The sequence below is a fragment of the Anomaloglossus baeobatrachus genome, chromosome 1 (assembly GCF_048569485.1).
Source record: "Anomaloglossus baeobatrachus isolate aAnoBae1 chromosome 1, aAnoBae1.hap1, whole genome shotgun sequence".
Classification (NCBI taxonomy): Eukaryota; Metazoa; Chordata; class Amphibia; order Anura; family Aromobatidae; genus Anomaloglossus; species Anomaloglossus baeobatrachus.
Window position 1 is genome coordinate 745,384,666 of NC_134353.1, and position 12,585 is coordinate 745,397,250.

General features: G+C 41.3%; 1 protein-coding gene across 2 annotated transcripts in view; it reads right to left on the reverse strand.

The window, feature by feature from the left end:
- The window catches only part of LRRC43 (leucine rich repeat containing 43), a 70,912-nt gene that overhangs the window by 9,860 nt on the left and 48,467 nt on the right, over positions 1–12,585 (reverse strand). Inside the window, exons 9-11 of one of the 2 annotated variants that reach the window (XM_075341825.1) lie at positions 10,336–10,443; positions 9,868–10,065; positions 7,673–7,763 (exon numbers count right to left, since the gene is read on the reverse strand). In XM_075341825.1, coding sequence (XP_075197940.1) covers positions 7,673–7,763; positions 9,868–10,065; positions 10,336–10,443 — 397 coding nt within the window. The remainder of the gene's footprint in view (positions 1–7,672; positions 7,764–9,867; positions 10,066–10,335; positions 10,444–12,585) is intronic. The other variant, XM_075341826.1, reaches the window with a different exon arrangement.

Genomic DNA, 12,585 nt, shown 5'->3' on the forward strand with positions numbered 1-12,585 from the left:
GGTATCCACATTCAGTGTTGGGTGAGTGTTTCCACATCAATCCTGCACCTAAGTTCACTTGTGTCTCTCTATAAGCATTTTTTACGCATGCATGTTTGTCTTAAAGTGGGTTGAAACACAGGCAGCAGAGAAAAGTTGCCCGAAGAAAATAAACAAGTTTATTATTTCAGATTATAGTGGTATAAAGTCATGCATAATTATAGCTTTCACCATCTCATAATGAACACTATAACTTCCCACGTCCCGATACAAAAAAAATATAAAGATATAGGTACTGTAGATAATTGATAGAAATACAGTGTATTAGATAAAGAGATGGATATGCTACAGCTATTTTATTTCACAACCCCCCTTACATATTATTCACTTGCATTCTTTAGTGCCTTTCATGTGGCACTAAAGAATGTTTAGCCTGATTTAACCTAATAAATAAATAAAATAAATAAATGAAAAACCTGACATGGGATCACCTCTATTTTTGCTAACCAGTAAAGGTAAAGCTGATAGTTGCGAGTTGATATTATCAGGATGGAAAAGTCCATGGTTATTCGACCCTTCCCAGCCTAAAAATAGCAGCCCTCAGCCTCCTCAGAAGTGGCGCATCACATTAGATGCTGAAATTCTGGTGCTTCGCCTCGGCTCTTCCCGATTGTCCTGGTGCAGTGGCAATCAGAGTAATGGTTTGTGGGGTTGATGTCAGTTGTGTAGTGTCAGCTGGCATCAAGCCCTAAATCAAAGGCTATGAAGTGTCAAAATGAAGCTCCATAGGCTTGAAGCAGCAGCCAGTCCCAGCTCACGCTGCGCTCAACAAGACTTGGGATTCTGATGAGCGGGATGTCAGGAATGTCACCACTCATCATTCCTTGGACTAAGTCGGAATCCCTGGACTATGGTGGACCTGCATTGTCTTTTTTTTTTCTTAAATAAAATGGTGAACCAGGGAAAGTGTGAAGGAGTGTTTTTTTTCTAATAAATTATTTGCGTGCGCGTGCGTTTTTTCTTTTCACTTACTGGGTTAGTAATTGGGGTGTCTGATAGCTGCCTCTCCATTGCTGACACCAGGGCTTGATGCCAGCTGACACTACACAGCTGACATCAACCCCAACTGCCACCACACCAGGGCAATCTGGAAGAGCTGAGGCGAAGCGCCATAATTGGCGCATCTATTGTGCTGCTAATATCAGCCCACAGCTGTCTGGTTTACCTTTGCTGGTTAGCAAAAATAGGGGGAACCCCACTTGTTTGTTTTTGTTTTTTTAAATGTATTTATTTAGAGAGATGTCCAGCAAGCACTTCCCGGTCGTATTAAAATAAAAAAATATATTTTATTCAATCCATGTTAAAAATCCTTCCGTATATGACACCATTATAAAATCAAATGAAATATATGACAAGGACACGTTTCGGACTCTATGTCCTTATTCATTCCTAGTATGTTATACAAAGGATCAAAAATAAAAGGGCGTGAAACCAGAAAAACCAGGTGAGACATACTGAATTATATGAGTGTAATTGTCCGAAACGCATCCTTGTCATATCTTTCATTGGATTTTATAATGAATGTCATCTATGGATGGATTTTTAAAGTGGATTGAGTAAATTTTTTTTTATTTTAATGACCAAGACATGCATACCAAACATCTCTCCCCCTTCTTGTACATGGGGAGGCTCTGTGGGGGCTCATACTGTATATAGGGATTATGTGGGGGATCATACTGTATATAGTGAGCTATGTGGGGGCTCACACTGTATATAGGGAGGCTATGGTGGGGCTCATACTGTATATAGGGAGGTTATGGAGGGGGCTCATCCTGCATGTAGGAAGCTTTGCGAGGACTCCTGCTGTATGTAGGGGGCTGTGTGTGAACTCATACGGTAAATAGTGGGATATCAGCATACTTAATTCTGCTCAATATTAAGTGATACAATCTATTAATATAACAATTATTTTTAATATTAATATTGAGCAAAATTAAGTTCAGCCTATTGGTTTGGCCCTGCACAACATTCACGTGCTCTCATGTGACCCCTAAGGAAATGTAATCTTCCTATAGCTTAGTCCAGTCATGGCATGGCCCAAACTGTAGCCCTAAACCCAATTTTTTTCCAAAGTGCCAACATGGCAAATAATTGATTTTAACCCCTTTACGACCGGCCGATTTTTCGCTTTCCGTTTTTTTTCCCGCCATTCTTCCAAAAGACATAACTTTTTTATTTTTCAGTCAATATGGTCATGTGAGGGCTCATTTTTTGTAGAACGAGCTCTACTTTTAAATAAAACCATACGTTTTACCATATAATGTACTGAAAAATGGCAAAACAATTCCAAATGTGGAAAAATTGCAAACAAATTGCTATAACACTATTGTTTTTGATATATTTTATTCATTATGTTTACTATATGATAAAACGGATGTGTGAGTATGATGCCTCAGGTCATTGCGAGTTCGTAGACACCAAACATGTATAGGTTTACTTTTATATAAGGGGTTAAAAAAAAATCAGAAGTTTGTCCGAAAAAAGTGGCGCACGTTTCATGCCATATTCCGTGACCCATAGTGTTCTCATTTTTCTGGATCTAAGGCTCATTGATGGCTTATTTTTTGCGTCTCAGGCTGCCATTTTTAACGGTACTATTTTTGCGCAGATGCAACGTTTTGATCACCTGTAATTGCATTTTGCGCAAAATTTGTGGCGACCAAAAAATGTAATTTTGTCGTTTGCAATTTTTTTTGCCGCTACGCCATTTACTGATCAGATTAATTGATTTTATATTTTGATAGATTGGGCGTTTCTGAACGCGGCGATACCAAATGTGTGTATATTTTTTATTTTTTTAACTTTAAATTTTCAATGCGGCGAAAGGGGGATAATTTGAACTTTTAGGTTTTTGGTTTTTTTGTTTTTTTAATTTTTTTTTTACTTTTTTTTATTTTACTAGTCCCCCTAGGGGACTATATGGATCAACAATCCAATCGCTCTGCCATATCTGCTGATCACAGCTATACAGCTGTAAACAGCAGATATGCTAATTTTCTGTCTCACTCAGCTCTGGGCCGATTGAAACCGAAAGTAATTCATGTGAGCTACAGGAGTCATCACATGACCCTGTGCTACCATGACAACCACCGGAAGTCACGTGATCACGTCACGTGACTTCCGGTATCGGCTGGTAAGTAAATGTTTACCGTCGATGCCGTTATAATGGCGCTGTCACATAATGACAGCGCCATTTAAGGGGTTAAACGGCACGAGCAGATAACGATTCTGCTCGTGCCTAGCAGGGACACATCTCAGCTGTGAAAATCAGCTGAGATGTGCGCCGAACGCTGCATGCTGCCGGTGGCAGACTGCGGGCAGTAACACTATGACCGCTAGGGCGTAATATTACTGCCCGCGGTCGTTAAGGGGTTAAACTTACCTTTGCAGTCTTCACTTCTCCTCAGCAGGGGGCATCAAGCTTAGGCGTGCTTACCACACATTGAAGCTCAGCCACTCCCACTGCCCTTTCCAGACACAGCAGTTGGATTGATTTTTATGGAAAGAAAATACAGAATATTAGACAGGCAGACAGATTTTAGCCTGGAATGCAATTAGATTTCACCCTGAAATCCACATCTACATTTCAAAGTCTGAACATCTTGAAATCCCATAAAGACAGTCCTCCTGTTTTGTGACTGTGTGTGACGCCTGACACTCGCAGAGCACCGCAGGGCCTGACACTCGCAGAGCACCGCAGCGCCTGACACTCGCAGAGCACCGCAGCGCCTGACGCTCGCAGAGCACCGCAGGGCCTGACGCTCGCAGAGCACCGCAGGGCCTGACGCTCGCAGAGCACCGTAGGGCCTGACGCTCGCAGAGCACCGTAGGGCCTGACGCTCGCAGAGCACCGTAGGGCCTGGCGCTCGCTGAGCACCGCAGGGCCTGGCGCTCGCTGAGCACCGCAGGGCCTGGCGCTCGCTGAGCACCGCATAATACTACTATACATTGCAAAATAATTCTGCCACACCATGACCAAACATTATCACCACATTGAGTCTGAATATAACCACCATCCTGTTACTGAGCAAAGCCCACTGCACCAAGACCTGTGGGTTCACACCACAAATCCCCAGGGATAATACACACAGTGATGTCACAGTACAGAAATAATATACAGTGGAACCTTGGTTTACGAGAACAATCCGTTCTGGGAGTGTGCTTTTAAACCAAATTACTCGTTCAGCAAAGCAATATTTCCCACAGGAAATCATTGCAATACAGACAATTCCTTCCACAACTTGTTCAATGTCCCATCCTGGTCCCCTATTGTGCCATTCCACACATGCACAAACACACACATATTATGCTCACCTTACCTTCCATTCCATAGCCGGCCTCCTGGTTCTTGCAGTTTGCCAGTACAGGATGTGTATCGGGTAACCATTGCGATCGATGCCGGATCTTCCGCTGCCAGAGTGCTGACATCAAAGGCAGGAGCCACTTGCCTCTGATTGGTCAGCGCGCTGCCTTTGAGAAGCGGCTGACAGTGGAAGTTTCTCCATCGTCACGATAGTTACCCGATACACATCCTATAACGGAGAACTACAAGATTCATGAGACCGGTGATGGAATGGAAGGTAAGGTGAGCATAATATGTGTGTGTGTGTGCGCGCGTGTTTGTGCATGTTTGTGCGGACTGCAAGAGCGGGTCAGAGCGCGGTTAAATTACAGAACCGGAAGTGTGTGCGGTGAGTATTTGCTCGAATAGCAAAGCTTGCTCATAAACTGCGTTACAAATTTCAAAAAAAATTGTTTAAAAGAACAGAGAGTCCTCAGTGGTTGATACCTTTTAATGGCTAACTGAAAGCCATTAAAAGGTATCAACCACTGAGGACTCTCTGTTCTTTTAAACAATTTTTTTTATCTCTACTGGCTAACACGGTACAAAGATATATTTTACTTGTTACAAATTTCAGCAAGCTTTGTTCGTATAGCGAAATACTCGCACATCAAGTTACTCGTAAACCGAGGTTCCACTGTATATACAAAAAAGGGGTGCACACCCAGACAAAATCAATAAAACCGCTGTATGATCACAATATGACAAAAACAGAAGACGAAAAAACTCACACATAATGGATGCCCACACCAGAAAATGGAAATGCTAGATATAAATATAACAATCTTTATTAAATCCAAAAGGACAGTAAAAACACATAATAAAATTATTTAAAGGGAATCTGTCACCAAATTTGGGGCCTATAAGCTGCAGCCACCACCACTGGGCTCTTTTATATGCAGCATGTTAGAATGCTGTATATAAGAGCCCAGGCCGCTGTGTAGAACATAAAAATCACTTTATATTACCTACCGCTCGCCTAAGGGGTCAGTGCGGCGCAGATCGGTCGGACGGGTGTCAATGACAGGATAATGACAAACATTGTGTCAGTAAACATAAACATAATACAAACATTGCAAGAACAATTGTTGATCTATGATCCTGTTATGTTTATGGGATATAATTGTGATATAATGTACTGGTGAATGTGTTATAACATAACAGGGGTGATTGAATATTGCCTATGGGATGTATATTATGTCCAAAAAAACATCTAGTTATTACTTGCAATGTTTGTATTATGTTTATGTTTACTGACACAATGTTTGTCATTATCCTGTCATTGTATCACGTTGTTGATAATGTTGTGATATATAAGATCTCCTTGAAATGTGAGGTTGTTCGTTGGAAGCCTAATGGGTTTAAATATCCTCATTTTGTTTCTATGTATAAGAATTTACCTAGTGCGCATGCCTGCTGTGCTGCCCGCTGGCTTCCCATGCCGCGTCTGAAGCGTCCCGTGGTCTCCATGGCTCAATTATCACATGGGCCATGACGTCACGGGCACGTGATCGCGGCATATGGGATGCCTATTTCAATAGCGGTGGTGGCAACGGTTGTCATGCGCCGCGTCATCAGGTTAAATTCTTCTCTGTCCAGCCGATCACATGATCCAAAGGTACACCTCCATAGGTTGCTCCAGCCTTTTTAACCAGCCTGCCCCTCACCTCTTCCTTGAGAAAGCTACTGCGAAACACGTGTCGGAGTGTGAGGGTCACGGCAGGATATTTTCAGGTGATGTAATTTGTTACTTTTTACTTGTCTGTGTGCCTGTTTCGCCAGCTTGCCCATCAACACCCGCTCCCCTTTTTGGCATTGACTCAGCTGCCTGTGCGTTGCATGCACTGTGCTTTGTTAACATACATATTTGTTCACCTTATTTGCTTGGTGAACTTTATATTATATATCCAGCCCCATTTTGGGATGGTTGCCCCGTTAAGGGGTGGGAATTGCACTGGTAGGATCCTGGTGTATGCTGTGCACAGGTAGCATGTAAGTCGAGATTAATGAATGGTAGTAAGTGGTTGTATTCTATTACTAATGGAACGCCTTATTGCTGTACTCTGAGTCCTGCACATGGTGATTTATTTATATGCTTTGCATTTTGGTGGAGTTCCACCTGTATGGCAATTAATTAATTATTTATTATAACCAATGTGTAATACAGGTCTATAGGATACAGCAATGCGTTCAGCTTTCATTATTTAATCTAGAGGTGTGCTGGCGCAGGTGTATATTCCTCCACCTGTGAAAAATCATTTTTCTTCTAATTTTTCCTGTCTGTGTCCCTCTTTTGTATACGGTGCCTTTTGCTTGTTTTTAAATATTTAATGAATATCAATAAAGGTGTCTTTTTTACTGTTCTTCTGTGTCACTCCCTTAATATGGGCGTCTACTGATGTCCATGGTTGTGTTCAATTCTGTTATCTTCTTGTCAGGTCTCAGCTTCTTCTGCTCTGTCATCTTCTTGCCAGGTCTGTGCTGTTTCTCCTGCACTGTTAAGCTTTCATTTTTCCCGCGGCTGTGCTGAACAAGCTCCGCCCCTCTCCTGATTGGCTGTTCTCCTCCTGGCCGCTCTCACAGTTCTCTGACTGATAGAAGACGCTGCCTGGCCACTCCCCCTCTACAGCAGGGGCCGCGCTGTGCAGTGTGGGTGAGTCTGCTCCTCTGTTGGTTCCTGCAGCTATTCACATAGTGCGGGCCCCACCACCCCCCTTAATCAGCTGCTTGGTCACGGCCCGGGGCAGCCTCCCGTGCTGGCAATGATTGAAAGTAAAAGTGCACACACCGTGGGAAGCCACTCTGGGCCCCTTTAGGTCAGGGGCCCCGTAGCAGCCGCGTGGTCTGCCTCTATGGACGGTACGACACTGATCTGGGACATCATTGGTCGGCAATTTCAAAGGGAACTGCCAGCAGCGTAGCTTGATGATTTGCATGCCAAACTACATTGAGTGGCAGAACCTTCCTCAGATCCTCAGACAATCATTGATAACCTCATTAAACCCATTAATATCATGCCTGGTGTGTAAGTGATTGTATTTCTGCATGTGGTGCTCATATTTGATACTGAAAAATCGAGATATTTTTAATTTTGTTTCCATTTTTTCAAAATTTGCACATAATTATAAATGCCTTCCAATCCTGTGAATTCCATAACTCTACAAATGTTCCTTCTTAGTGCTTCAATTTCAATGATAAGTTGTGTAAATATAAATGGATATGATTTCAGATTATTTCAGCAATCTCATGAAAAAAAAAGAAAAAAAAAAAGTAAAATAAGTCAAAAGTTACCTGATAAAGAGCGAGGTGTTTTAGGAGATTCTGCATTTTCTCTACCACTTTTCGTCTTCCGCTCCTTGGTTTTGTTGCTGTTTTGAGGGCTCTGAAATGAAATCATAATTGGTTTAATAATTATGGTTACATACACTGCTCAACATTGAAATTGCAACATCAAGTAGGAAAAGTCATGAAATTATAAATCACAGGATCGACATAGTCATGTTATTATGCAAAAATTGAAAAATGGACACATTAAAGTAAATCTCTATTAGTATTGAGTATGAGCGTCTCAGAAATACACACATGCCTTGGCTGCTTTTAGTGAGATTATTAATGGTTGACTGAGGAAGGTTCTGCCATGCATAATGCATTTGGCGAAACCATCAACATCCACTGCTGTAAGCTCCTTTTACAATTGCTGTCACAGATGTGCTCGACGAGACACACATTCGGAGCTGCTACAGGCCATGGAAGCGCTTTTAGGCCACTCAGGTTGCCTTCAGTAAGCTTGGCATTGTCATGTTGAAAAATGGCTTCTGGGACACTATAGAAAAATGGCCGTACCCCTGGTTCCATGATCATATCAATGAAATGCTGAGCTATTACTGTACCTGTAATGAAAACTAGAGGGGTCTGATTACCATGCATTATGCCACCACATATTATAATCCCAGTAGTAGGACCTGTGTGATGTTCTCTTGTGAAGCCCTCTTCATGGTATTACCCCCATAGTGTCCAGATGGAAACCGGTGACTGGAATACAGGTCTATTGTCTTCGTCAATAAGTTCTGCTTTTGTCTTCAATGCAATGTTAGCCAGAGATTGATCTTTAGAGTGCATAGGCAACACCATTAAGATATCTTCACCCCGATCCTAGTCCCATAATTATGGTGTGGGGTGGCATAATGCATGGTAGCCAAGCCCATTAGTCTTCATTGCAGGTCTACTAACAGCTCAGCATAACATTGGTTTGTCATGAAACTAGTAGTATGATAATTTCAAGTGTCCCATAAGTTGTTTTTTAATACGAGAACACTAGGCCACATGTTGCTTGTGCTGTGAACAGCCTGCTTGGTCTAATCGTGCTACCATGGCCTGCAAATTCTCTGAATTGGTCTCCCGTCCAGCATATCTGAGAAGTAATTGATTGGCGATTGCAAAGGGAACGGCCAGCAGTGGATCTTGATAATTAGTGTGCCCAAATTAATTTAGCGCGGTAAAACATTTCTCAGACAACCATTAATAGTCTTATTGATAAAATGCCAAGGCATGTAAGTGCATGGAATTCTTTCTTCCTGTGACGCTTATACTAAATACTGAATAAAATCAAAATAATCTGAAAATTACATTGTGGTTTACATTTTTAATCATTTGCATATTATTAAAATGTGTATTAATCCACTGTTCTATATAATTTCACAACTTTTCCTTGTTACTGATGCAATTTGAGGAGTATATTTCAGAAGATAATGTATAACCACACATTGACTTTATACTTTGGGGATCTTTAAGTATTCTAACATCGTTATGGTACTTAACGGAACTAAAGCAAAGCAAACACCTGTAATAACTGCATAATTTATTTTATCCAAAAATCAACTACTTATGTTTACAAGGGCATATATAAATGTAGCAAACAGATTGAATTGTGCTATTTATGGGACTAATACAAAATCATTAGAACATATTATGGTTAAAAGTGCTGGAAGAGACAGTAAGCGCAAATAGGGTCTTATCCTAAAACACTGTTAGCAAAGTTGCTCTAAGGGTAGACTCATCTGGTGTGGCTGTGAGAGTCACAACCACTGTAATGGTGTAAATACGGCTGCAGCAGAACCCACGTGGAGATGCAGTTCAAATATGAAGAGAAAAGGGTTAATAAACCGCGCTGCCGTAGAAAGGAAAATCAATGTAAAAGGAATGATTTTATTTGTCTACGCGTTTCAAAGCCTTATGGCTTCTTGCTCAGGACAAATCATATGTATATGCTTGTCCTGAGGAATAACCATAAGGCTTTGAAACGCGTAGACAAAATCATTCCTTCTACATGGATCCTCCTTTCTACGGCAGCGCGGTATATTAATTTTAACCCATTTCTATCCATATTTGAACTATAAAGTATTACCATTGTATCCAAATCATTCTTGAAAAATGTATTTACATTTATACTATTGTAGTAGATGACGCTTAAGTTGTGAGTGCATCACCTTGTCTCTTGCATCCCGATGCTCTAAGTTGTTGTAAAGTGGCTCCAAATTACAAATGGAAAAGGTTTGCATCTCTCCAGAGACCAGCTTTTGTAAAGGCATTACTGCAGATCCCAGAATCTTCAGAATTGGGGGCTCATGACGAAGCTCAATTAGATTTTCTTTCTTCTTCTTATTCTTTCCATCAGTTTTCCTTTCCTGGAAAAAAATATAAATGAAGTTATATAGTAACATCCAAAACACCTTTTAGGGATTTTTATTTGTATGTTAACCTTCTGACTTTCCCAAAACAGATAATGGAGGGTGAATGAAGATTTTGGCACTTTGAATTTCAAAGCCCAATCCTTGTCTTCTCATGAGACGTACCCTGACACTCGTTTGTGCACCAACAATAAGCATTTATGGGAATGAGGGTAGCAACACTATATGTATCCACAGGTTTGGAGCAGAATATTAACCCAAACTTACCCTAGAGCCACTTTTGGCCCTATCTTTTTCCTTATCCTTTCCACCAACATTTTTGTCATGTTTTGATACAGCAGCAATCTCCTCCGGATCTTTGGGCCATGAGAGGATCTAATAGAAAGGTGGATTTGTGCAGGAGTACCATTATTGCAGAAGTAACACAAGAATTATTCATAATTGACACATTAGCATGGTCTTGGTCTGCATTAACATTGCTACTTTTGTGTAAAACACTGCAGTTACACATTTTTGATATTTAGATGTGAGCACTGGCCTTTGCATAAAAAGGTAACTGGCCTATCAAGAGTTTCTCATATGCAATGACAAAATAATTCACTTAAAGAAAACATTACCAATCTAATATATAAAGCTGAATGTGTGTATGTATGTATGTGTGTATGTATGTGTGTGTGTATGTATGTCCGGGATTGGCATCTGCACCGTCACAGCTACAGCCACAAAATTTTGCATACTCACACGTCTGGACCCAGAGAGCGTCATAGGCTATGTTGTGAGGCGAAATTTTAACCCCGCGTGTTCCAATTTACCAATCAATTTTGCCCCTATCTACATAATGGGAAAAAAGTGAAACGAAAAGTGTATCTGCACCGTCGCATTTACAATCACGAAATTTTGCACACTCACATGTCTGGACCCAGAGAGCATCATAGGCTATGTTGTGAGGCGAAATTTTAACCCCGCTTGTTCCAATTTACCAATCACTTTTGCCCCTATCTACATAATGGGAAAAAAGTGAAACGAAAAGTGTATCTGCACCGTCGCATTTACAATCACGAAATTTTGCACACTCACATGTCTGGACCCAGAGAGCATCATAGGCTATGTTGTGAGGCGAAATTTTAACCTCGCGTGTTCCAATTTACCAATCAATTTTTCCCCTATCTACATAATGGGGAAAAAGTGAAACGAAAAGTGTATCCGCTCCGTCGAATTTACAATCACAAAATTTTGAAAAAACACCTCATGTGACCCAGAGAACGTGGTAGACTATGTTTTGACAGGAAAATTTAACCCCGCGCTTTACAGTTACTCTCCAAAAAACATGCCTTCATTAAAGTAAATAGAGCCTGGAACTACAGGTTATTAGTAGGAGCTGTGAGTGGTTGCTATAGGAACAAAAGACATTCATAGTATAAGAAGCTTATATGTGAGGTAATAAGTTGTCGGTTGGAAGACAGATAGAGACAGACAGAGAGAGAGACAGACAGACAGGGAAAGAGACAGACAGAGACAGACGGTGAAAAAGACAGACCTGGAAAGAGACAGATAGGGAAAGAGACAGATAGGGAAAGAGACAGACAGACATGCAGACAGGGACAGAGACAGGCAAGGAGGAGACAGCCAGAGAGACAAAGATAGATGGGAAAAGACACAGACCTTGATAGAGACAGATAGGGAAAGAGACAGAGAAATAGAGACAGACAAAGACAGGCAGACAGGGAAAGAGACAGACAGAAAAGACACAGACAGAGATGGGGAGACAGACCTGGGAAAGAGACAGACCTGGGAAAGAGACAGACCTGGAAATAGACAGATGGGAAAAGAAACAGAGAGATAGAGACAGACAAAGAAAGACAGACAGGCAGACGGGGAAAGAGACAGACGGACGGGGAAAGAGACAGACGGACGGGGAAAGAGACAGACAGACGGGGAAAGAGACAGACGGACAGGGAAAGAGACAGACGGACAGGGAAAGAGACAGATCTGGAAAGAGACAGACGGAGCACATTACTTGGCCGATTTAGTTCAATCTGTGTGCAATATCTGTGGTGATGAAATATATGTTGTAAAATGCTTCTATTAGCTTAGTTTTTGCCTTTTAATACTTACATTTCTATCTATTTGTTTTGTGGTTTTTGTGTGCAGAATAAATTTTTGTTAATAACTGCTGTTAACAAAATAGAATGTATTAACCCGGGCGAAGCCGGGTAGTACAGCTAGTACACTATAAATTTCCCTGATAGTGTAGACTGTTTTGCCCATCTATGATGATTTTCTATTTGGCTGATATATATAATTAAAGGGATTGTCCATTACTCTGGGAACCACTTCTTAATCAGTATATGTTTCTCCCAAGTAAAACAACAACCATACTCACCTCCAGTGCTGGCGCTGTTCCACTGCTATCGGAACTGACTCTCTCAGGGCACAATGTCATGCAAAACGTGCAGCCAATCAGCGGCTTCTTCACTGTCCCATCCTTCAGATTTAACTGACATCCGAAGAAGGTGA